This window comes from Patagioenas fasciata, chromosome 3 (assembly GCF_037038585.1).
Source record: "Patagioenas fasciata isolate bPatFas1 chromosome 3, bPatFas1.hap1, whole genome shotgun sequence".
In the NCBI taxonomy this organism is placed as follows: Eukaryota; Metazoa; Chordata; class Aves; order Columbiformes; family Columbidae; genus Patagioenas; species Patagioenas fasciata.
In genome coordinates this window covers 55370698-55398184 of record NC_092522.1, presented here as the reverse complement: position 1 = coordinate 55398184, position 27487 = coordinate 55370698, and the positions used below count along the sequence as shown (strand labels likewise).

General features: G+C 38.0%; 1 protein-coding gene across 2 annotated transcripts; it reads right to left on the bottom strand.

The window, feature by feature from the left end:
* Window positions 1-135: 135 nt before the first annotated feature.
* Window positions 136-27487, bottom strand: WTAP (WT1 associated protein). Of its 2 annotated transcripts, none has more exons than XM_065833564.2 (8): window positions 27377-27487; window positions 23261-23298; window positions 23119-23174; window positions 16630-16688; window positions 14813-14940; window positions 8199-8377; window positions 3242-3396; window positions 136-1365 (listed from the first exon to the last, which is right to left on the bottom strand). In XM_065833564.2, the coding sequence occupies exons 2-8, from the start codon at window positions 23288-23290 to the stop codon at window positions 776-778; spliced, it is 1197 nt and encodes a 398-aa protein (XP_065689636.1). In that variant the 5' UTR covers window positions 23291-23298; window positions 27377-27487; the 3' UTR covers window positions 136-775. The 2 variants fall into 2 exon arrangements, with proteins under 2 accessions (XP_065689636.1, XP_065689635.1); XM_065833563.2 differs by lacking the exon at window positions 27377-27487 and adding an exon at window positions 26964-27228.

The window sequence follows — 27487 nt, the reverse complement described above, 5'->3', positions numbered from 1 at the left end:
CTGTAACTTCAGGTATTTGGCATAAGCTGTATCAGATAGGATTGAGACAGGAAGAAATTCAGCTAAAAAAGCAAGTACAGTAAATACACTTCGTACAAATAGAACCGTGCAAGCCAATGCAGAACAATGAGGAAATAACATTATTAAAAGTTTTTATTTAGGTTTGGTCAGTACAGGTAAGATAATATTGGAGTCACAGAGCAATATGCATGAACAGGATACAACAGTTCTTAAAAACTGAGTAACTATGCACACAATTCATAAACATTCGGTCACCTAAGGAGAAAATGCACAGATGTGTGGTGGGAAAAACTGTAATTAACACTGAAACTACTACAGGACTCCTTCAGTAAGTCCATCTTTTAGTGATAAAACTACTGTACTGGGCAAACTTGGCAGTCATAAACCCACAGCTATTATGACAAGTCTCAAAGGTGGTGTAAGTTCAACAGTATGAGTAAGAACGCCCTTACACAGCACAGGTTCTAGATATACACAGATTTGTACAGACATCATTTATGTTATACTTTATGGAAGTAATTTCCATTTCAACTTCACATTAACTCATATAAAAATAACTTGAGCTACACAAACGTCCTTTTAGCAACATTCAACATAATTAACTGTTAAAATTTCCAAAGTGGCAGAGGTATTGAAGCAAAAAGAAACCCACAAAAAGGCAAAATTGTGACAAGTATGCACTAATTTAAACGGCTTCTGGACAGCATCCTCTCCCAATTTAAATGACACTGTATAAAAATGTTGCAGAAAAACGTTACAAAACTGAACCCTGCACATTTACACTGGAGTCCAAACCATTCTGAACATGACGAGAACCCGCAGTTCTGTTACCTTTCATGCTCACTGTTTTCTCCTCTTGAGGATCATGATTGGAGTCTGTGTCATTTGAGTGGTGAGTGAGAGAGTTTTCACTGCCAGTGGGAGAGTCTACACTTTCATACCCAGTACTGAGCTGGTTTATGTAGCTACCACTTCCTCTACCAGTTCTATCTTCAGAGTGGTTGGACAGCTTATTACCATTCCCTGGAGAAGCCGGGAAGTCATCTTCCGTGCCGCTACCCTCCCTATAAAATCCAGGCCCAGACGTCCGCTGATGGGAGGAGCTCCCATTGCTTGGTCCGTTTGCCAGGCGGCTGCAGTCCTTCCCCACCACCTCGCCCTGCTCTGTGGGCTCGGGAGCTGCTGGAGTCCTGCTGGTGCTGGGGTTGGCGGCCTGGGACTGCTGCTGCTGCTGGTACTGCGCTAGCTGCTGGCGAGTCTCCTTCAGCTGCTGCTGGAGAACTAGAATGGTACTCTGCATGCCCTCTACCTCCTCATCAAGCTGGATGATGAAGTCATTCAATTCTATATAAAGAAAACACATTTGTTGCATATACTTAATAGCCAGTATATAGCTTGAATCTCAGACAAAAAAATTAAAACCCTGTAACTCAACATTTTATGATTAAATGTTTCAACAATTTTTCAGCCATCAGGTAATGCATGGCTTTGACACTCTGCCTCTGAAGGAGGAAATGCTTAACTATCATCATTTTATACTGCTACTCAGAATATATGACAAGAAATTAATTTCCAGTGGATGGTATTTGGAAAACAGTTCAATTCCAGCAATTACTATTTTGCAAGTAGAACCACCTGTATCTACTTTTACTCAAGTATAAAATCTTAGAAGTACTCTGAAAGTGACCATGAACCACATCTGTATCACACAGATCTGAATAATTACAAAAGCCTATTCAGCAATCAAAAAAAACAAATTAGTCACATTTCAATGAAGTTTCAGCTCTTCCTGTTTTTAATCCTTTAAATCTTGCATAACAGGACACTGCAAGACTTTCTTACTCACAAAACAGTTAGCTAATTCCACAGGGTGTTTTAGTACTTACACACCAAGAAAAAGGATTTTACAGTTAGGCCTGCATTTTGGAGCAAAACAAATTTGACCTGCAATCAGTAAGAGAAACACTGACTCCCTTGGTCTTCGATTAAACTGCACCACTGATATGACAGGCGAGTTAAAATGCAAATTGCTTGTTATTGTAAAACTTCATAGAATTAAAGTGTTCTTGCTGCTATGGGAAAAAAAATCATTAGGAAAACTGCAGAATTGTCTTTGTTCATATGGGGAAGAAGCCATAGGGGCTAAAGAACACATCTTGGTTCTGGAGCTTACTTTACTACATTGCATTCAAGAGCAGAAATCTTTAAAGAATGTCCACCTTTGCTTCAATTATGAACTTGGTAAATTTAGATGAAGTGCATTACCCCAAATAGTAGTTAAGAAGCAAAAGGGCAACTATTCCAACAAAAAGTAATTACAGAAAGAATAATTTGCCTTAAGAATTCCAGTTATTGAATGTCACTTTATACTATTACTTTCTCAAAAATCTGATCCTATGGGGATGGGGAAGGAGAAATCTATCCTTAAAAATACAGGATATACCAGCTTAGATTAATGCCAAATCAAGTCTATGGTATCCTACAAACTTCAGTTGCAAAACAAAAACATATCCAGTTTCATGTGATACCTAAAAAGCTTGTATCCCAAGACTTGTTGTAATAATCAGATAACTTACTGTAACATTATACTAAAAAAGCAGTGATTCTATGCAGAACTCTCACCTGAAGATATTTTTAACTTTGCATTTGCCCCTCCATTTAAATAATGCAAGAGATCACAGTTTATATGCGATTTCAATTTAGGTTTACAATACTGTAAAATTTGCACTGTGAACATAATCAGATATTTTAGTTCACCTGAGTTACCCAAGGCTAAAAAAAATTTTTTTTTTCCTTTTTCTTGGGCAGTTAAAAAGCTGTTGATTTTTTAAAAATGTCAAAATTAATCGGAGCTAACAAGCAGCATTCTATTCTCAGTGCATGCTTAGCTTCATGCAACATTAATAGCTTTCATCTTACCAGTTCACCAAGTGTGTGCAGTCTAAACATTCCCTGTCAAATAGCAAGACCTACAGTACGAAACCTGGCAATTTCAAATTCAAACACTGCATTACTGGAGCTGCAAATTCCTCCAGTCCCCCAAAGTTAAGTTTGTATCTATCATTTATAATTTAAGACTACCAATGAAGACTTAAAATTTTCATATTTTACTTCATATTGCCCTTTCATTCTGGCAAAGATGGTTTTACAGTGCGTATCATCAGGAAATTAAACTGGCAGAAGTGCAAGGCAACTCCATTTTCTTAAAAAAATCCCTTACCATCCTGACTGCTTTTAAGTTCCTCACTATATTTCTTCTGTAAAGCCAACTCTGCCTCAAGCTGTGCAATACGTCCTTGGGAAAGCTGCCTTCCAAGCTCTTGATTCTCCTGGATAAGCATTCGACACTTCGCCATTAACTTTTTGCCTGTTTGGCTGTAAAGGAAAGAGCCATCTATCACAAAATGAATACAAAACCTTCAGTAATCTTCCTCAATCACAATTACAGACAAAAAGGAGATGCAATTTCTGCATGTCACAATTCAAAGAACATTATGTCTCAACATAATTGTCATAGCAGAAAGTCTCCCTATAGTTACCACGTGCTGTTCCAACGCCAGTTGATCTTCTGTCGCTGTCCCATAAAGTGGAAGGCAAGTTTTATTACTGCAAATATGAATAAGCATATTGTTCTTTTTTTTGATACCAACATCTGGATTATCAGTATGCACAATCTTGCATGTGCTAATTCTCAATTGAGTTAAATATTTGATTAAAGATGTGCCTATAATTCAACAGATAAAGTACTGCATGAAAATCACATGTGTAAACTGAATTATAGATAAAAACCACCTTCATTCATTTTACTAGTAAAACTTAACTATTACATTTGAGTGAACAGAAGAAACTTGCTTGGGGAAACTTTAAATTCCACGATCATTTTTCATTGTGACATCCATTTTTCTTTAAGAGGCTCAGACATTGTTTTGAATGCTGTTCAGTAAGTCTAATTTAAAAAATTCAATGTCTATTTTTCAGCTCAATTTATATATATGACAGTAACGTACACAGTCTGTTTAATGATTTCTATGGTCAGCTTCCCCTAAGCACATCTTGCATGGTGAGCAGAAAGTAAAACATAATTAAAAATTGGCAGGAAATTAAGGAAGGAGTATATTATTAATCTACTTCCTTTAGAATGACAGATTTCAGCTCATGAGTAATGATCATTAGGATATCCAGTTTCTGAAAGAAACAGGAAACAGGCAGGAAAGCAGTATTTTAACTGACAAGATTTTCTTTACTAAATGGGTAACATCACACATCTTTAATCTTCACGATAAAAATTGCACTGTAAAGCATTATAGGAAGTAGTATGCAAATTAATATATAGGCAATACAGCTGACTCCATAAATGAGAAAAATTAAAGTCATTTAAGACTTCTGGTCTGCCAAAGTCAGTATAGTAACCACAAACAGTTCTCCTTTTAATAGGCCCAGCAACATAATGAAGCTGTCATCTTTTCTACAGAAGTGTAAGCTCTGCCAGGAAAAACAACAATGAAAACCAAACCAAAACAACAACAACAACAAAAAAGCGCCACCAAAAACAAACAAAAAAAACCCCACCAAACTTGAACAGGTTTATTGCAAATTCAATGGCAGGACTTTATTACTTTTCAAGACCAAGAAGGTCGCTTAATTTTTTGTTCGTTTTTAAACAAGTGATGAAGACTGAAAGATTTTGAGGATTAAAAAAGAAACCAGAAATTTCTGCTGCAATTCACAGCCACAGTTCTCTCCTGAAACCAAAATAGTTATTTCCTTATCGGCTACTTTTTAAGCATTCAATCCTTAGCCAACTTTTAAGTTCTGCCAACTCTGCCCCATTTAAGATTTTCCGACTGACTTTCCCAAACTTTTCAGATGGGCTGCTCCAGAAGGAATCTGGCTGTGTAAGGTCCTGGATGCCTGCAACTCTGCTAAAGCAGCAGCCTTTTTTCATTCTTGACGTGATGTCCAATGCCAGGTCCTTGAAGTTTAAATTGTGCTGACCTAATACAGTCCAAGTCGCACACTTAAGATGCAAGTTTCCTTAGAGATGTTCATTCTGGGTAAAGCAGGACCGCTTTGGAGATAATCAATGTGACAATACCCCAAAAGTTATTAGGCAGACATGCAATGATTTTTAGCGATTCGCAAATTCCTGTTACCATCACTAAAAGTTGAAGAAGTTCACAGTTTAAGTCATTTAATGCTTTTCTCTTCACAAAACGTCAACTGTAGAATTAGCATGTACCAGTTACCTTGGAATTGGGACAATTTTAGAATCCCATTAATTTCTTCATGTTAATTCCTGCCAAAATGTAAAGTATTTATTACCTGTATAGAAATTTGCATAGTTACCTATAATGCTATTTCTTACCATCATATTTTTTCCAGATGTTCTGAACTAGTACGGCACCATGTAACTTCCCCTTGCAATTTACAAAAAAGACAACACATGCAAGAACATAAAATCCAGTAATTATTAAAATAACTCTTATTAGCTGAAAAACTAGGTTTGCATTCTTTTCACAAATCCTCTTGAACATACATGCAACAAAACCTGTAAGAATATAAGCGGTTAAATTTCGGAAGACTAGTATTGGTTGTACTAAGCTTACTGTAAATGACATTTCCACTAATTTTTAATCCAAGTGTATACTCTAATGACAATTGAAATGGCTTAGTATAGCCATTCCTTTGACTAAATATGCCCTTTTATTTCTCCATCCAGACACCAGCAATGACTATGCTGTACACCTTTATCTGTGGTTAAGGCCCAGAACTAACACCGTTTAGGGTTGCAGTTAACGTGTTACCCTAAGAACGTCAGTTGGAGATGTGAATAGGAACAGCATCTCTTTCAAAAACTAGGTCTGATGCCACGAAATAAGAGTAATTGCATATAAGGATGGACAATTAAAGCAATTAAAAGGGGGAGGCAGGGAATGGGGACAGACAGGATGTGCAAGGAGAATGGAAAAATCTTATAAATACTTTACATGAGTCATCATTTCTTTATCTTTCCAGAAATAAAGATCAATAAAATCTTAACCCAGTTAATGAAGACAGCCTCAATTATTTACCAGGAAATAACTGTAATTTTCTGTATTCCAGCTACTGCATATATGAATTATGCACATTCGCATCACTGACTTAAAATTATATGATGCATATTAGGGTATGTTGTAGCTACAGAAATAACAAAATTTTCTTTTGATACTTTTGCTTGAAAGAAAGTGTTAAGTTACTTGTGTCGCCTCAGTTGTACACACACATTTGGAGACCAAATACTTAAAAAAAAAAACAACTTGTATCTAAAAAGTATAAAATAACCTTCTGAACTCAAAGTTAAACAAGCAACCTCCACAACATGCCTCTGTCCACACATTATAGTCAGCTTTACAAATGGCTTGGTAACATGTTAATAATTTATTAATTCAAGTCTTACCTCTGTTTTGATGCTAGATTGTTAAAATCTTAAGACACTGCTATAGCAAAATCATTCCAGACGTACCACTTTTTAAAAATTAACCTTTTTCTTTAGGTTTTTCTTTTGCTGTTAAGTCATTACTCATGCAGACAAAATAAACCTGCATAAGTTCACTACTCTGTGATCCCATATTAATCATCTGAAGCATAAACAGTTACGATACTTCCGAGTTAAAAATATGTAATGCCATCTTATTAATTCATAAAAACAGTTCGACATCCAGCTGTCACAGAAGGTGATGTATTTTTTTTTTTAGCTTAAATTTAACCTTTTTAGGATCAAACTGAGTCACAAAATGTTGTCCAACTGTTTTGAAAACCAAAACCTCAGATTACTCAATAGAACTCAATTCACTAAGGAAAAAAACAAACACACAAACGCTATACCAAATCTGCATTTCACTTTAAACACCTCAGACATGCCACTCCCAACTGTCCCAGATTGCTACTCTTACAAGTAACTTGGGACAACAGAACAGAGGTATCAATAGAGTAGCAAAGGCTCCTTCACTGATTCCACCAAGGAAAATGCATGCATTTACGTTTTTTTGGTTTGTTAAAATACTGACTTTGTTTTCAGAGAACGAGACAATGCAGAAATAACAACCTGTTCAATTCTCGTTCATCCCAGGAGTTTCACAATACAACAGTATAACCAGTAGTGTTCCTTGAACTATATATTACAACTATTTCAAGGCACATTTTATATAGAAGTGCAATACAAAAAAAACAGGTGTACAAAGGAATAAAAACACCCCACCAACACTGAAGACAGTTGCCATTGTGTGCCTTCGGTATTGAGCATTTGAGATCAGTTCTTAGTATAGAAGGATCGAAATATTCTCATTGCTGCATGAAAACATGCAACGAAATACTTATCACAACCAGTTTTTGTTATACATACTAGTTGTGATCAAATATATATATATAGCTGTCGTACAGTCCTAATTTTGAGGCGTCCATGGTATTACCAATCATCCAGAAAACAGTTCATTATTTAGCAACATTGACGTAAGGCTCCGTCAAGTGCTAGAGCCCAAAGGCTTAACAGTCAAATGTGTACGCTACCACTGTTGTGATAGCAAATAGCACTCTCATGGCTATTCAAAACTGGTTAGCAAGTAAACTCGTTAACGCAAAATTCACCTCATCGAGTTCTGACCCAGCAGTTCAGTGAACAAGCAGGAAGTCCACAGTCTTATTGGCAAAACTGACTTACAGTGTCTCTAAGTCACTAGGCTCAAGGTTAAGAGCGAAGCATATTCCACTTCTACATTTTACAGGAATTTTACATGTTCAATTCATGATTTTTAATCTCTAGGTTCTCTCTCCTCCAAATCATCTGTAGACACAGTGTGCCACAGACTTAAGACTTCTGTTTCTCCCTGTATTTTCTTCAAATAGAACAATTTTGCAAATGTCTACATGTTCTAGAAAAATTTTTTCGAAGATGGCCATTTCTTCAGAATAGTCCGACGCCGTCAGGCCTCTGAAGCAAAGGGGGAGAAAAAAGCTGAAACACAAGGTTCATCTGGTAAGTTTTACATTAAGCATTACAAGCTGGACAGTATAAGAATGTGGCTTTTGCCTCAAAACGTCTGAGTCTTGGTGTGGAAACGAGTACTTGGCTGTCCCACCATAGCATTCTCGTAGTGGGACTGTCAGGGAAGTCTTGACTGGGGAGTATTTGTTTTGTTTACCTATCAGGCGTAAATTTCCAGGCACTCAGTTCATTTTGGGCTTGTTCCAGTTTGTCTTTAGTCTGTTCCAGTTCACCTTTCATTTTTAGGAAAAACAAGTTGATGGCTGGATCCACCATTGTTGATCGCAGTTGGGCAACACTAGGCTGTTGGACTTGCTTGAGGTACTGAATCTGATTCTGCATAAAATAATAAAAAGGATTGTTACTCATAAAACATTACATAAAATTTTGAAATTACTTAGAGACAAATAAAACTAGTTATTGTAAAGATAACATCAAGGAAGCTTGCCGTCTTTCAATGCTGTAACCTGAAAAGGGCAGGATAAAAATAACTTTTGCCCACCTGAATCCTATCAATGTGCATATTCACCCAATTCCCCATCCCACCACCTGCCAAGTTTAAACTTTAAAAGTTTGTTGGTGTGTTTGTGGGTTTTTTTTTTCCTCCTCTCTCTGCTTCAAAGTGTTTTCTACATGTCAGTTTACATTTCTCAAAGCAATGACTGGAGCATTAGAATGCTCCCTTTCTATTATATCTGCCTGCACTCTTTTGGGGGGTGAGGGGGAAGTATATACAAAGAGTTATCTGCTTAAAACAGATAGCTAATTTCCATGTAACTTCAGTGAAAGATATTATGGAACACTACAGCTATTATTGATAAGTAATATTTTTCTATAGACACACAGTTACTCTGTAATGAGGTCTTTACACAACAATAGTAAATAGAAAGTACAAACATTCTACTTACATTAAAAACAGGTAGTGACCTCAGTCACTTCTTGGTTCAGGATATCATACATTTTAATTTATATTTCATCAAGTAGCAACAATTCTTGGATTTTATTTCAAATAAGTGATTTTAAAGGTATTGAAATAACTGAAGTATTTCCATGGACTCCACATTAATTTGATATTATTCAAATAAAAATGTTTAGCCACTTAAAAAATGAAATAACCACCATATGTTGAATTTTAAACGGACAACCTTTTATCTGTCCAGAAAGAAACATAAAGGGAATAAAGCACTGCATAAAAATATTTTCAACAAAGAAACCACTCAAGGGCCCACCTACAAATACTACTTGGAAACAGTAAGTACAAATTAAGATTATCCTAACATTTCTGAGATGGTATTTTACCCCTTTGCCTCACTGACTGTACACAACATTGCTCACTGAATAAAGACCTATTTAATTTATTGCTATTGATATATCTTTCCTACCCACTTAAGTTTCTGATGCTTGCACTACTGGAAGTATTTCAGCAGCCTGTCAATTCTTTGTGAGGGGTGGCACTAGTAGAGGGTGAAACAGCTAGTTTAACAGATGCCTGTACACACAGAGATCCTCCAGCTGGCAACTTGTATTCCAAGAATATAATTATGCTACAGCAACATGGTTCCCAACCTATTTTTAGACAGGCATCATTGAGGAAAAAAAGAGCATGTTCCTTGTCTTCCCCAGGCCCAGCTCCCTCCCTCTTCTACTGTCAGCCTAGGAACTGTAATAGATTCCTTACTTCAGCAGCAGAGAGAATTGATGCCACCTGCTCCTCATTCATGCCAGACATGCACCAAAACACTCAAGGACCCAGCTGATCCTGCCTGAAGTCCATTATTTAACAGTCTCATTTGGATCTCTCTAGCTCATGCTCCTAGGCCAAGCAGAGCACCCACATAGGCTTCACATAACACCTCAACTGTCACCCCTAAAACAGTAGTACAGAAAGAATTTACTAAAGCTGAACAACCCTTGCTCATTCTCTCCATGAACTTAAAGACCATCAATCCCTTCAGTTTCCCCAAGTCCAATTTCTCCAGAATTCTCACCTCTCAGGCTTTTCTGCCACCCAGCCCTAGCAACCTCCCCCCAACATGACCCACTGCCAAAGTGAGCCCAGACCTCTTAACCCGTCTGCCTACTTCCTTATCCATTCTTCCTGCTTGGCCAGTCCAAACCTCCCATTCTTGCCACCTCTAACCACCCCCTTGTACACAACTCTTCCCACTGGCATTCCAGGTGGTAAGGGGTGTGGGATCTAAAGAGTTTTTCCTGCAGTCAGGACCAACTTCTTCAGGCTAGAGCTGAATATACAGGAATAGTAATTTCAAATGCCAGACCTCAGGACATGTGCTCTAACACCCAAAATGCCTACTGGCTGGCTGTATTTCCAAACCACACAGCACACACTAGCTGGTATTTTTCAGAAGCCCATCAAGTGGACAAATAGGAATGAATTTTCACAGGCAGAATAAAAACCTTGCAGCTAACCCAAGGCAGAATACTGAAAGTAGTCTGTTTAAAGGACATAAGGTTGTGAGGGGTTTGGGTGGACTATTTTTTTTTTTGGTAAAGACAGAAAATAACATTTTCAACCCTTCTGCTTCTCTCATATTTTTGGAAACAGTCAAATCCTTTTAGCTGGAGTTGTCCAGAGATATCCAGAAAGAACAGATCCTCTGATATGAAGAATTTAACAAAAGATAACACAGTTGCTTAACAGAAAATGTAGACTAAGTACAGTTATCTATTTTTCTTAAAAGGAAGAGCAGGAGGGAAGAAACTGCATACCTCGTTTTCCTGAAAATAAGACCTACCCCAAAAATAAGCCCTAACACGATTTTTCAGGATGCTCAAAACATAAGCCCTACTCCAAAAAATAAGCCCTAGTTACAGTTCATTAAAAAAGTCAATTTAAATAGTGTCCAGGCAGCTATACATGTTAAAAAGTAATAAGTTTTGGAGTAAAAGTTCATATAAGACGCTGTCTTATTTTCAGGGAAACAGAAAGAAAGAAAAGAGAGAAAACACAAAAGAGCTGTAACCTAAACCACAAGTAGGTTATTAAGAGTAGTGACTATCTAGGTACTACAGTCCAACTACATCCACAGGAAGCTTCCACCCATTGTTATCTGTTCCATGGAAAACCTACTGAAGTAGCAAGTATTCCCAATGCCTGTCTGCTTATTGGCCTACAGTAGCCACGTGCAGTAGCTTAGGAGGGGGTCAAGATCTTTCCTGAAGTAGCAATATCCCCATCACCACCTCTGCCAGAAATAATGCTTTTATGCAGAAACAGCAGCTGATATGTCACCCACGCTTCCCCGAAAGCAGCAACCCCTTTACGGTGTTGCTACTGCTAGGACTGGGAAGGCAGCTGAAGTCTGATGCTGGCAATAGGGCACACAGGTTAGTAAACATCTAAACTTCAACCCAGCCCTTTAGTTAGCCACCCTGAACTGTGCAGAGTAAGTTTGCAACACCAATCAGACTCCTAGCTCAAAAAAAAAATCCATATATTCTGCTGCTAGACTCTGCACCAAGCAAGAGAGAAAACAGAGCTTTGCACTCAACTACTATCGTGTTCAAAAAGAATACTGAATGAGAATTCAGACAATGATTCTGCTACTCTGACATGCACACCTACACCTTCAAGACAGTGTTTGGTGACTTTTATAGGCTAAAATACATTTTGTTGTGGTTTATATCTTAAAAGCAAGAGTACAAATTAAAATAGCAACTAAGACAAAGTCTGTCACACCTTACTTTAAAACACAGCTAGTATATTTTAACTACTGAGGTGTTTTATACATCAGTAATTGGAAATGTCCTTGCTAATGTCCTTGTCAACCACCATCTGAATATGGTATGGTATTTTAAAGTTTTTATTAATTTCAATTTGAGCATGACAAGTTTGCAAGTAAAACCACACTGAGTCATAAAATGTTGCCCAACAGTTTTGAAAATCAAAACCTTAGATTACTAAATAGAACTCAATTCACTAAGGAAAAAAACCACACAAATGTTAAAACCAAATCTGCATTTAGCTTTACACACCTCAGGCATGCCACTTCCAACTGTTCTGGACTGCTACTCTTACAAGTAACTTGGGACAACAGAACAGTATAAAACCTCCCAAAAACAGATTAATATGAACAATAAGTTCATATTATTCATATTATATTGTAAATATTCATCTTTAGTTTTCAAGAAAATTGACACCATAGATGCTCAGTCTTTCTAATTTAGATGTGACAGGGAATATTAAAGGCTTACATATAAATAACTACCAGTGGTATATTTTACATGTAAATATGATTATAAAAAATGGTTAACTATGCCAAAAATACAAGTTACTTAGAGATGTCAAATAACTTATCATATGGTTAATAGTTTTTTGTTCATTTGTGAAATTATTTAGCAACCTGCAGCTTAGCTTTGTGTCTCATCCAACATGACTTATTTTGCTACTGTTACTTTACTTGAAAAAAAAAAAAAAACACCACACTGTCTAATACTACAAAACCAAGTCCTCCAGAGCTTCTTGCAACTTTGTGCATTTAAACTCAAAAACACTTTAAGGTACCAGTATCTCCATTATAGCTTTTACCCCCTTCTTCAAGGATACACCTTCCTACCCTCCATGCACTATGGAGGAGACAACATACTTGATGTTATTCATTTATCAATACCTGGAAAAAAATAAGCACTACTCGTGTGTGTGGTTTTTTTTCTTTTTCTGGCTTGTTCTACTCCCCCCTCCCCTTATTTTTTTAGGTACACTGAAATAAATAAAGGCTTTCAGGAAGTTCTTCTAAACAGATGTTCCAGAATGCCTTTTTATCACAGCCATAAACATCTATAACAAAGCGTAGCAAAAAAATCCTATAGCCTTCATAAGCTTGTCAAAATTCATTGTTTTAAATATCTGAAATTTTTGTCTAACTCATTCTTTCAGAAATAAGGAGGAAGAAAGGTGAAAACAGTACACGCAAATTTGTTTGGGTGAATTTTTTTTTTTTTTAAATTTATTTTTGAGCTATATGCTCAGAAGTTCAAAAGCAAAAAAAAAAAAAAAACACAAACAACTATTACCACTATTCTTCATAGCAGAATTTATCAATAAAACTAACAAGAAAAGTAGGATCAATACAGTAATTTATTACTAGGGAAGTGCTGCCATACAGTACCAGAACAGATCTTCATTAGCATCCTGAGCTGCATTAGGAAGAGTGCTGCCAACAGGCTGAGGGAGGTGATCCTTCCTCTCCACTCAGCACTGCTGAGACAACTGGAGTACTGGGTCCAGTTTTGGGCTCCTCCAGTAAAAGAGAGACATGCATGTAGTAGGGTGGAGCAAACATAAGGCCATGAAGATGATTAAGTGGCTGTAGCATCGGACAGACAAGCAGAAGCTGAGAATGCAAGGGCTGTTCAGCCTGGAGAAGACTCAGGAGGATCTTATCAATGTGCATAAATACTGGATGGAGGGAAAACACAAGGCAGAGCCAGGCTCTTCTCAGTGTGCCCACTGAAAGCACAGAAGGCAAGGGGCACAAATGGAAATACAGGAAACCCCACTTCAACATATGTTTCTGGTTTTGTTTTTCTGTGGCTGTGTTTGAATGCTGGCACAGGTCCCCCAGGGAGGTTTTGGAGTCTCCATTCCATAGGAGATGCTCAAAACCCAACTGTGCAGAGTCCTTCGTAATACAGTCCAACTGACCCTGTTCTGAGCAGACAGGTTGGACTAGAAAAATGGCAAGTCCCTTCCAACCTTAGTGATTCTGCAATTAATTTTTTGCCACTGCAAAGTAAGCTTTTTTCTTTCTTTCTCTTCACGCTAGTGTTTACTATAAACTAAACTAATCTTATAGTCTTAGGAGAAGTTAAAAAAATATGTACCAAGTGTCACACCGTTATTCCTGACAGCTCTGAAAATCTACAGGAAAAAGGAAAGGTAGGCTAAAAGAAAATATCAGCAGAAAGCTACAACAGTAATTATTAGTGTTGCACATATTTTATATTTTTCAAAAGCTCTCAGAAGTATATTACTGAAATAAGCAATAAGAAGCTTTTTACAATCTTCTCTCAGAAACTGACAAATTAAAGCAGCAGGTGAAAATTTTTGGATTAGCTTCTTAACATAAAGATCGAAAGTCCAAAAGTGGTAGAAGATAGCTTCAAGAAACCAAAACTAAACACAGAAGAAAACAGTGACAGAAAATCCACCGAAATAAACGAGAAACAGAAATAGCAACAAAAAAATAAAAGTATTAGGTACAAAGAACATTAGAAACTCCAAGAAGATCTGCCACATTTCAAAATTGTTTTCTCTGAAAAAGTCAGTAGCTCTTTCCCCTGCCTAGCCAACCAGATGCAGAAGTTTACAAATACCTTGCTATCCAAACCAAGCATAAATATTAGCCTAAAATCTCCTAAATGAAACCCAGTAAACTCAATGTTATCCTTACATTTCAATTTGTTCCTGCATCCAATGAGAGTGTCAAAAGTAACATTTTTGGTTAATATGCACAGTTGAAAAATGCTAGAAGTAAAAGCATGGCTCACGCAAGAACTAGCTTGGTTCTGAAGCAAAAGTCCTTCCAAGCACAATTGCTGCTGAAAATCACCTGAAATAACTAAGATTTAAAAAGCAAACTTTAAGAAGTGATCTCTATAGATTCAGTGAAATTTTAAGTGCCCTGTCATTTCTTCAAGCACAGAAAATGTGATGCTATAGATATACAAAAAATACAGCACATGAGTACTGGCTCAAAAGCTGATATCCCTGTAACAGTCTGAAAACACTTATCCTCTTTAAATACTTACAGTACACTCTTGCATCTCCTGTTCCTTAGTTGCCAGCCTCATCACCAGAATATTTTCTCTTCGGGCAGACTCTTGCTGTTGCTGTTTCAACTTCTCTTCAGATTCCCTCAATCCCGTCACATCATTGGCTAATACAAGCAATGACATACAAAAAGCACATTTTATAGCATACTCTCATGAACAGTTTTTGAAGTCAGCTATAAGACTCTAAACACCAAATTCAAAACCAGAAAGTCATAAACAAGCATGACTATAATAAGCATAAATAAGGAAAAAATCAAAATAGCATTAACTATTAGAAAAGCTTGGCAACAACTGATTTTAAGATTTACTGAACTTTTGAAAATGTTTCTGTGTTTATATAGGAAATAACTTAAATTGCTTGCTTAACCAACTACTATTACAACTTGCAGTCTAAAACTTGGAACTGTTCTCCTATCTATAAGAAACATTGAGACCAGGGTGAGGGAAGGGGGAAGTCTACCCTCTGACAAAGCAAACCACAGTCGGTAAAACAGGGCCATTTGTGGTCAATCTTCAAACTGGTCTCAGCATCCCATGAGTAAACAGTTAAGACATTCAAGAACTTCAGAAAGAGCAGTTCAGTTACAACTAGAACTCTTTTGATTCATGAACATTTATGAAAGTTCATATCTGAAGTAAGAGAGAAGGCAGCACAGCACATTTCCAAATTACTCAAATGGGAAGACCTGATACATACAGCAAATATTGACTCTGCTCTTTATCACGTATGAAACGATGGAAAATTGGAAAAATTAAGATTTTTATCTTTTCTAACTACTTGAGAATAATCAGTTGTAAACTTAGACCACCACAAATTGCTTCACAAGTATTTAGAAATAGTTTTTCACAGATGGTTCCATAATAGTGATTACTACAGCCTGTATCAGCATTTCCAAAATTGAGAAACTGAGAATTTTGAAACAACTTATTTATGTCAGGACAGTTTGAGATTAGAATGAAATTGAATGCTTCCGTTTGCTATGTTTTAGTCTCTCCAAAACTCAAACATTACGGGGTGGCAGAAGAAGGATGTAACAACAGAAAAAAAAAGAGAAGACATCTGTTTGGATGACAGAAAAATACTCTTTAAACTCAGTGATACTAAGTCTTTACACTGAAAAGGTGAGCAGAAAATAGGAAAGAGCTCATCTCTAGCTTCAAACACAATTTTTAAAAACTACTTAAAATTCAGTCACTTCCAGAACATATCCAGCTTTTCCCATTTGAGAGTAAGATGTTTGTCCCATATTCTCTTTTGAAAGACTGAAGGACAGACGAAGTTTGAAAGATCACATAAGACTGACAAACAATTAGTTAATTTGCCTGATCAGATCAAACATAGCTTGGGGACTCATTCTAGACCTTTACCTCTACAAACTATTCCCCCTCCCACATAGTTTACAATCCTGTTAAGACTACTCAAGGCACAAACATTCATTGAGAATTTTGCTAGATGATAACATTTCCTTTTTAATAAAAAAACTAATGAAAATACACCTATTTCTGTATTTTTCCCCTAGCAGTGTAGGTAAAGATGGTCTTACAGATGTAAAAATAGATTTTTACATGCTGTGTGAGATCTGCAAAGAAAAACAAGCAGTTGAGAAAGCTGGAAAAGGCTGAAAACTTACACTAGAATAAACAGGGATTTTTTTCTGAAAACAACTGACATACAGATTACCTTTTATTTCTAATGTCTGTAATGTCTGTGCTTTCTAAAACTATTTGTATAAAGCAGAGTGTTCAACTAACATTCAGGTAACTCATACCATTTTGAAACTTGACTAACTTACAATTAAGGTCTGTGTACTTGCCCTCCAGAGCTTGCACGTATGCTTCATACTGTTTCCACCTATTGCAGAGACAAAGAGGAAAAAAAAATTTCTGAAGCTCAGTTTATTAAGTCAAGGCATCTCACCTCTAGACTTTGAGTATACATTCATACCACAATCAGAAAATATCAACAGGGAATTACGCAACTGCATAAAAGACAATTCCAGTTTTTTAAAAAAGTGTCTTTTGATCATAGAAATAGTTAAATACACTTTGAATCTCAAAAGGGTAAAAAGGTAGCTGCATGTTACAACACTTAAAATTGACATCTTAAAACTTCCTGTAATATTGTGGACAAACACCACAATCAAACACTTATTGCTTAGTTATTTGTCTAAGTACCTAAGATACACCTCATTCTCAAAGCAGGAAAATTTAAACAAAATTCTGTAACAGAAAACATAATATGAAGTCAACTTCAAGCCTGTTACCAAGTGAACAAGACAAGCAAAAGTGTATTACAATACACTACAACTCAGCCTACATTAAGTAGTTACACCAGCTCATTTAAAACAAGACCATACTCTGATTATATTCATGAACCAGAAGCCAAACAGTTTAATAACTCTTTGAAAGTATGTTATTTAAGCGACTCATCCAGAGTCAGAAAACATCACACTTAAGAACAGCATTGCATTTGATATAAACCATCAAGTCAGTAGCAAAGTCTGCAGTAAAGCTTAACATTACATGCCTTACCAACAAAGTTCACAAGATAGCGTTTTGGGATTTTGCTTTTTTTTTTTTTTTTCCAAAGAAGTACCTCACTTCTAATTATGCATCATCCTCATGATAGTAAAATTCCACATTATGAAACAAATCTAATAGTTTACCACTACAGAAAAGGAAGGTTTCTGTTCCACCCTCCCAACCATTCTTTCTCCCTGACACCTCTTTTATATGCCAGACTTGTAACTCTTTTAACTCCCCACCCCATCAAAAAATCAAAACTATAAAATCTAACTCTAGACCATTTTTGACCATTTGCTAAATTCAAACAGGTCATTAAAGGATATAAAAAGCACAACATATGCAACAGTAAGCAAGATCACAAAACTGGGAAATGTAAAAGCACAAGATCTCTTCCTTCTAGCAGCAACAGAATTTTGCATCTCTTCAGCTGAACACAAAATCAGTATGAATTAACTCTCTTAAGCTCTGTAGAAGAAAACAGTTGTATCCCCACTTAACTCTTAAAAGTTCTCTCTCTGCTCTAAAAAGAACACTATCAAAAACAGAAGTTTCACTATTCGACCTCTAAAAGTTCTATGCTAGCTCAGATTTCAAACCTCCAAAAATTAAACTGAAACAGCTAAACACCAAATCCAGAAAGAACCTAACTTTTACATGAAACGATTACATGAAATGAGTTGGTATTCAAATACAGCTACAGGATTACTTGAATTTAAGTTACATCTCACAGCCTGAAAACAATAATTCTGTCAAAATCTTGACACCCTCCCTCCTCCCCCATCAGGAGCTATACAAAGAGTAAGTGAAATTAAGACCTGCAACACAAGCTACGTAGACGTGACAGATCACCACTGAACAAAACCAAACCAAAGAAACACCACACACAACACAGTCTGTGGTCACTAAAAATGTTAAGAGAGAAAAGCTCTAAGTCACCTCTCAACAAATGCTAGTATTTAAGTACGAACTGAATTCCTGGAAAATAAAACCCAGAATGCACTAGGCCACGTCACAGATTTTTCAAGTCACATGCCTGGCAGCTCTTCTAGAAACGTGACTCTTCATACATGTTTTGTCAAAAACCTCATGATGACTGTTACAGTTCATCTTCAAGCAAGTTTACAACGTTGTACAGAATAAACTTGTGATCATCACACTTAGAGTCAGAGAGAATTCTTCAATAATCAAGCCATCAGCGTTAGAACTTGAACTTTTTCTACCACAGTAGCTTTACTTTCACACACATGCACTATCTCAATTTGCTACAACTATAGAAGAAGATTTCGGAAGCAATTTTCTCTTCTAGGAATAGAGCTGGTTTTCATCTCACTTCAGTCAAACCAGAAAGCTAGCAATTATAGAAAAAAAATTCAAACCAGGTTTATTTCATGCGACTGAAAAAAAAAAAAAAACACAACACCAACAAAAACAACACCACAAATATTAAACCAGACAAACAGACTAAAAGCATCAAAACAAGAAGTGAAATAATTAAAGTTTAAAAACATTCACATTAATGAAGTAGACCATCTTGTAACTTCGGCTCAGGAAAATCAGCAAATACATTAGTAGGCGCCTACTGAAAGTGGACTGATTTGTTTTCAAGCTTGCAGTTGCGATACATCCGATAGGTATATATTTTTGTAGTGTTCTCAGTAATCCTGAGGACTAATATGTCAAAATATTTACCAAATGTATCAACAAGACAGTTTTTCAAAAACATTCATTAAACCAACCTAAAGGAAGAAATAAAGATTTATATATACATACACATACATACTTTGACTACTTTTAAATATTTTTAAAGTCTTGTAATGGCTCTGATAATTTAGTTTTCACTTAAGTGTCTAAGTGACTTAACACTTTAAACACCTTTAGTAATGTCCAAGTTCTTAAGCGTCCTCTTGCAGTAACTCTTCTTGTTCAGTGCCTTTAATAATCTATTTTCCTAAATACTGTCTTTCCAGCTTGTTTCACTCTGATTGTTTTCCCTTGTTTACAGTAGTAGCACAGACCATTAACAGAAAGAATTAAAGTGGAATTCTGATCTTTCGAAGCCCAAACTACAAAGCTGTAACTTCTGAAGTCACACAAAAGAAGAAAGAAAATAAGGAACTATGACAGAATATTTTTAAAAATGAAGATGCTGAAGTTCATTTACAATATGTTTAGTGGTCCAACTCTGAACATTGTTAACTCTTATCTGTTTACTTCTTTTTCTCTATTATGTCTACACTGGTACAGAAGATCACATGATACTAAAATCACACAAGACAGGTGTAAAACTGTATTTCTAGGTCTCAAATGACCACATGAAAGGTGTTTGAGTCTGGAATACCATTCTCTAAATGAACAATTCTCACAGAAAATCTAGTTTTACCTGAACAATAAAAGGGCAGTACTTCCAGATACACAACTTTGGTCTTATATTGTACAACTGAATCTCCACATACAACGCTTTTGCTTCTGTAGTTTTGTAAATAATATGGACTCCCAGCTGCCAACTTGCAAAGCTGAGGAAAGCCTGCATTCCCATTACATGAATCTCACATGTTGTTCTCACACTGAGCTTGAAAGAGGTGACAAGGACAGCAGTTTGTGGAATCCTGTAATGATGTCTTTGCTCAGTGATGTTGAAACTATACAGCAGAAGCTGAGGCTCATCTAGCAGTGGATACACCATCACCTAAAAATCCCAGCTACTAAGCACAACTCCAGTACAGTCCAAAGGTTCAGATCTAGAAGTCAACAACAACAAAAAAAAGAGAGCAAGTATGATCCAAAACCTCCATCGGTCCTACTGCTACCAAGAAATAGTTAGAATAAAAGCCAGCTCACAGATGTAATCATGTCACAGAGTAGGTCTTTATTTGAGATCCAGCTGGAAATTTTAATGCAAATTGTATTGAGAAATATCATAATTCTCTGCACAAAAATATGCAACTTTCCCGTAAGACACCAGAACACATTAAATACCTCTCAAATTATGGAAGCTTCCATATAAATAATATTCTAAAAATTACATACTTCGAGTATTTTCCAGCTAGCTAACATTAAAGGTTCTTCAGGGAAAATACTTTTGCCCCTAAACATATTCCAAAGTTCAGTAAAAGAAACATGCTCAAAAAACTCAGCAGTTGATAAAAACAGAAATACTTTTCTCCCCCCCAAAATTATGCCAGAATTAAAATTTGAAGATGGTTACTAGCACATCATCTACTACACTAGGAAAGCATTTCCCTTCTGGGAGATTTCTTTGCCTTACTTGAAGATGATAGATTCCTTCTACCAGGTTTCACCTACACAAAATACCTGCATTAAACTTTAACAGACATTGGTAAGAATCAATACTTTGTGACACAAAAATCCAGTTTTCAGTTAAACTATTTAAGATTTTGCACATATTTACAAAAGCTTATTTAAATAAACCAGCGATTCATGGGAACTTGCTGGCCAGACCTGAAGTCTGAGGCCCTTCTTCCCAAAATCCAAGAAAGGGAAAGTTCGCCTCTTCGCACACGTAGTCTAAGAGATACATCAGTTCAAGCAAACGTTGAGAGTTGCTTTGACCTCCATGCCCCATATTGCCCCTTCTGGGACAGCTGTAGAGGACATGGGCAGCTCATCAGCCAACTCAAGTCAGGAAAAAGAAAAAGGGTAAAAGCCACCTTTTTTTTCTCCTATCAGTTTGGTTTCACTTAATATCAGCTTCTTGATCTGGTTAGTAGTTCACGTCGGTAATCTAATGACTAAACAGTGACAATCTGAAGAGCTTCGCTAAGTGCTACTTGGAAAGGCTCTAAAGAACAGAGACAGAGCTGCACACAGAACTGCGAAGATAGCCCTGAAATTAATTTACATTCAAAGGGTCTCTTTGAGCCTCACAATTACAGGAAGGTAACTGAGCACCATTATGTAGGTTAGTTAATTCATTCTCTAAAAATATTAAGCAGACTTTAAGACTCCATGGATTCAAAATATCTCCATACATACCACTATTTTTCCTGGAGCACCCATTTTTTTATGCTGAGTTTTGGGGTCCACTTTTTCTGAGAAAAAATGATAAGCACTTAGGGGGTTGGGCACACACAGCATTGCACCTTAGCCATTCCAAAAGTGACTGGCTATATGTCCTCGTTGATTGAAGTTCTGTAAAAGCACTGTATTTCCTCAGAACTGCTTCTGTAAATCATGATGTTTCAATGTTTTACAGACTACTAGGCTAAAGCATCAGGACAACACCAATCAGATTTTTAGCTGTGATCCACAGACTGCTTTGTTAGTGTGTTCTTGGCTCTACTTTCTTCACAGAAGCTCCCACACAGTGCAGCTAAGTAGTTACTACATTAAAGAGGGGAAGGAGATGAGTCCACAGCAACAAGTAACGAGACAAGCAGAAATTCCCAGAAGGCCAGACTGAAAGGCTTCTTGCTGCTCCTGCTCACTTTTAGTTAACAGAAGTAAAAATATGCAAACCTAAATTATGTATTTTGTTGAAAAGAACAGTGGAGTTGGGATTCACTGAACAGGAATGACAAAAAAAATTAGTATTTTCTACATTATGTGTTTTATCTGCAATTATACAGCAACAATGATTTTTTTTGTTGTTGTTTTCACACTATCAATCAAAAAGCAAGTGGCACATTTGATACTTTGACAGGACTTTCATAGCCAGAAATAAGGGCATGGCTTTACAGACTCGGGAGTTTGCTATCCCCAGGGATAACCTTGAGTATGGAAACTTTTTTATAAAAAGGTTCACAAGGCCTAAACCACTTGACATCAAATAAACTTTTTTTCCTACTGTTCAAATACATTTTCCTTTACTACTCAAAAGGCTAGATACTTTTAAACATATGGAACCAGGCTATTTTCACTCCCCTGGAAAGAACTGTCACCCCAGAAGTAGATGGCAGGATAGTTTTCCCAGAAGAGGAAGTAACTGATCATATCCTTTAAGTGTAGCACTTGCATTTGGCAGTTTCTACACAGTTCAGACTTTGTTCTATGAAACAGCAATATTTAACTTAACAGCTTAATAATGCTAGTAACTCACAGGGTATAAAAAGCCAAGAGCTAAAGTTTACCAAAATGCATGCACAAACTACTCTAGCAGATAAACAGATGACCACAGATGCATGGTTTAGTTAGCTCCTTGTTCACAGATCAGGAAATTTAGCTATACAGAGACAAGGGGCTTGGGTCAGTTTCTTTAAGAAGGTGATCTGTGTGACAGGGTTGCCTACTATTTTTTCCATGGTGACACTTAGCTTTTTAAAAGCTGAAAAAAAATAGTCAGGCTCTTCTTTATGCAAGTTCTAGGTGATTAAAAATTCATTTAACATTTTGCTGTTAATATCAGAATATGCTGAGAAGATAACTGCGCATACCAAGAAACCTAAAACTCATCGTAGGAGTAAGGAGTTGACACTTTTCTGATGTTTAAAAATAACCTGCTATCTAGCAAGGAATGTAAGCAACCACATCTTCTAAAGTTAGAAACGAGAAAAACAATTCCTATTAATGTATTACAAAACGTTGTCCAGGATTTTGTCTCTGGAAATAGTGCTTCCACCCCAAACCACATAGAAAAATATTTGAGATAGGATGAGAACCTTACAAAAGAGATGTGTCATGTAACAGATAAAATAGTTTTTCAGAACAAGGATGCTAAAAAAGGAATGGAAGAGGGAGGTCACATATCTTCCATTACACATTCACTAAAATTTTAAGACTAAAACTGCTTTTTACTTTACCTTAGGATGAGCTCATCTCTAGGTAAAACCTTAAAATCTGCTTCACTAAGGCGAACCTACGGAGCAAAAGAAAAATCACAACTTACCAAGCTGTCATGATTACCTGGGAGGGGCAAGGGGTCACAAGTATTTTTAAACATACCTTCTTTGGGAGAGGTTCTTCATTCGTCATTGTGAACTCTGAAAGGGAAAAAAGGGAGTTCTAGTTAGTGTAGTTACTAGCGTACATGAAATGCTGAACAAGTTAAAAGCTTGTACTTCTAGACTTAATTTTTTTTAATTTGCAATATTAGACTACTGAAATACTGGTTCCACGTAACACAAAGCCAGAGTACAAAACAACACTATGACAAGTTCACTGCTGTAATCCACATACAAAGTTAACAGATGCATTTTTTCTAAAAGTTAACCAAAACTTTTAGATGTCTAAAAAGTCTATCAGTAATCAACTCTTCCTGTTTAACTAAGCAACACCCCAAAACTTTGTCCATATTTGTTTAGATCAAACAGACATTTAATATGTGCCTATAACTATTTAATGTATTTTATTATGCAGAAGATAACCAGAGTCTCAGGAACACAATTTACACTGCTACTTCAGTATTTCTTTGGAATAAATCATTTGTGAACATTACCACTAATGTTTGTGTTATGGCAAAATAACACATGCTTTCATGTACTTATTCTCTTACTTTTAAAATTTTGATAAACAGGAAGTATTATGCAGTTATTTTAAAACCCCTGTGAATATTTTTAGGAAAAGATGTCAAAGAAATGGCTTAGATGCACCATCAAATTCAATTCCTTTTGTGTGTACGTAGCGTAACACGATTGCATTGTGCCAGGTTACATATTCCCACCTCCTTGAGGTACAGGACCTGGTTCCTTACCTCAGAAGGATAGCACATAGTATTTTCTACAACTATGATTATATATAAAAAAATTGAGTCTGCAAAGATTACAAGCACACAAGTAACAATGAATGCAAGGCTTGCTAGAGGCATGCATCTTCACAACATGCTTTTCAGAAGAAAAGTAGCATATAATATTAAGATTCAACAAGGTTGTAAAGCTGCTGTGATGCATATATGCCAGAGAAAGGATGTGTCAGCTCCTTAGTTGAGAACACTTGGCTTCACAAAACCAATGTTCTTAAGCAGCTAAAAAATATTTTCTCAAAAAACTTTTACAGACTACCTTAGGTATTTTCATGACAACACACAAACTAATTACTTTTCCAAATCTTAAACAAATCCTGAAATTGTTTGTCAATGGTACAAATACACACCAAATGAAGTAAAGCCTCTGCAAACTACAGTAACCACTGACAAATACACAGCACTCTACCAAATAAGGCCCTGGTGAAAAAGAAAATAACAACCAAAACAAACAAACACCCCACAAGACACACAAAACACTAAACACAGCAACACAAACCTCCTCCAAATAAAGAAACAAAAACCCCACACCAAGCATGGTGCACTGATGAGACAACTTCCAAGCCTTTCATTAAATAAAAACTGACATTAGAAGCCAGGGAAAGGTTTCCAAAAACATTCAGCAGAAGGACATTTGACAAATGGCAGCTTCCTGTTCCTAGTCCTGGTAACGCACAGGTTGTTAAAGTGCTTCCCTAGCCTAAGAGGTCCCTGCACCCCCACCACCTTCCTTCTCTCTCACCAGAAGTTACTCAAGCATTTTGCTTTAACCTCTGGATGCAGCTCCTTCTTTGAGACTGTTTTACCAGAAACATACCTTAAAAGTATTCAAGCATAAGAGGCTATTAAGACAAACTGCTGGTCCCCAACTTGGTCATCCAAAAATCGTACTAAATAACTTGAGGTCACAGGGGGACGCTTGTGATCCCTGTATTTAAGTCACCTACCTCTCCCACTAAAAATTTTCCAAAAGGTTTTTATAATCTTTTAACTCCCCCAGTGTTTGGAATTAGTTTTGAATATCTCTGCAAGATGTAAGTCCTTGAGACAGACAGAAACATGCTTTTCAGATGTCCCACAGAACTACAGCTAACACTGATTAAATTGTGCACAGATTATACCAAGTCATGATTTGTTTGTTCCTCAGAAAAGTACCAGAAGCATACAAATACCAAAAGGTGAGTTTCCCCAAAGACCTGGCTTGTGAACTCTCCAGCAGCATATGACCATTAATACCCAATTGCTGTCATAATCATAACTAAAAGAAATCAAAGGCTGATATTCCATCTAAGTATAGGTACTCAATCTCATATCTCTAGACCTCATGCAAGGTTCCTGCATCCAGTTCTCTACAGCAGCATCAGACCCAGCTACTCTAACCTCTTTGCCCAGCACACCACCATTTACAAAGCCATCTCCTGCTTTCAAATGAGCACAAAAGTGCTGAAGACTGAAGTTACAGGCCACCACTTTACAGAAACTACCATCTTACTGCCACCTACTACCACCTGTAGTCATAAAACTGTACACTAAAGAAAAAAAATACACACACACTACCTAAAAATATTCTACAAGTTATTTTGGAGAAGCAAGGTTGATCATATCTACAAATAAACACTGGTGCTCTTTCTGTATCTGTGAATTTCACCTCACTACTCCCATGCAACAGCATTTTTGGCACCTGCAGTAACTTATCAAAAGCTTAGAAATTACTGCTCTGCCATTTTGCTCAGTGTTTTTCAGAAACATAAGAGCATCAGCCTGACTACATCAGCTTTCACAGTTATTTGTTTTAGATTTCTGTTCATTAACAAATTAATTTGTATGCTACAAACAATAACAGGTGTTCATACAGTAACTTTTCAAACACTGTGCAGCAAGAGGTGCTTCTCATCCCTTGGTTCTACTCTAAAAGAGGAGATGATCTCTTTCCTATGCAGATCAGAAATACTCTGTAAGAGCATGACGAAGTGTTATTTCCTACAATAAAAAGAATCAACGAAAACAACATTCCTGTATAACTGACTGGAATTAACACGATTATATTTAGTGATTTATATGATGAACAGCTTAACCGTACTATCTTAACTAAGCACTTTCACGATTTTGGGGAAACAATGGCTACTACATGCTGCTCCTCCTGCGTATCTGCTCCTGGCAACAAGCAGTATAAAACCGTATTCCATACTTGAAGTGCCCCTGTAATGGGCACTGCAGGAATTTTTCAGCAACCTCATCAAGTTTCAGGCTTTTATGGCAATTAAAACATGAACAGAACTGAAACGAGGAAAGTGCATTTCAACTCTGGGAACTCCCACCAGTCTGTACACCCTTCAGTACCATGTTTATAAAGCGCAGGATTTAAGAAGCAAAAACAAACAAAAAACAGCAGACTCCGCACCGGCCTCAGTAGCCGCGGTGTGCGGTCGGGCCCCGCCCCCTGCGCGGAGCCCCCGCGGGCCGGGCGCAGCTGCATTGGTTAGACCAGCTGCAGGCACCTGACAGACCCCGCTGCCACCGCCTCCCGAGCCCGGGTACTGCCCGCCCCACCGGACCGCCCTCACTCGTCCTCAACAAGGGATGAGAGAAACGCGTCTCCCGCACACGGGGGGGCGGTGGCGGCTGCCCTGCCCGGGCGCGGCGGTTGCCGGAGGCTGGGGGAGGATCCCCGCCGAGCAGCCTGGCCAGGCTCGCGGCCTTGCACAAAATGGCTCTGCGAGTGCTTCCGCTCCTCCCCCAACTCGAGGCGAGGGAAGAGAGCAGCCCCTGCCGCGGTTTGGCGCGCCGGGACCCCACGGTGCCCGGTGCCTCCCGCGGGCCCCGCTCCCTCCAGCGCAGGGGCAGATGGCGGTGCCGGAGGAAGGGGGCCGCTTGGCGGCGGGGAGGAGCGCTAGCGCGGCCACTCACCTCCCGCCCGCCGTGCGGAGGCCTCGCTCTCCCAGCACACTAGTTGCCTGGGCCGCACCGACGCATCGAGGGCGAAACTCCGCCACCGCTCACGCCTGCTGCTACTACTGCCGCCGCTGCCTCTGCGCCCGCAACCGGCTTCACAGGCACCGCCGCTCCAGAGCTGGGGCCGCGTCCCCCACCCGGGCTCCCTCACGCGCCGCTCCCGCCCGCTCTTTATTTGCGGATTCTCTGCGCTACAAAATGGCGCCCAAGGAGGAAATGAGCGCCCGGCCGCCCCGCCCACCCCCTCACGATTAGGGGCGGGGGATGCGCGCGCAGTCAGCGCGGGGTGGCGGGAGTTGCCGCAGTTGGGTCGGCCGGCTCGGCCCTGGCTCGCTTGTGGGTCTGCCTCTGGGGAGGCTGCTGCGCACCTGCCGGGACCGGTGTTAGGGCAGTCCTGCCTCGCCGGTGCGGCGGCTTCCTGGGCTTATTTGAACGTTGTTTTGAAGTCCGTTAGTTCTACAGGCAGAGGGGAGCGACGG

What these genes read in the sequence shown, in the direction of transcription:
- WTAP (XM_065833564.2), bottom strand. Translation starts at nt 23,290, where the DNA reads ATGACGAATGAAGAACCTCTCCCAAAGAAG. An exon ending in CAAGTACACAGACCTTAATT is followed by an intron (nt 14,941 to 16,629) that starts GTAAGTTAGTCA and finishes TGCTTGTATTAG; the next exon opens with CCAATGATGTGACGGGATTG. An exon ending in ACTTAAAAGCAGTCAGGATG is followed by an intron (nt 1,366 to 3,241) that starts GTAAGGGATTTT and finishes TTCTTTATATAG; the next exon opens with AATTGAATGACTTCATCATC.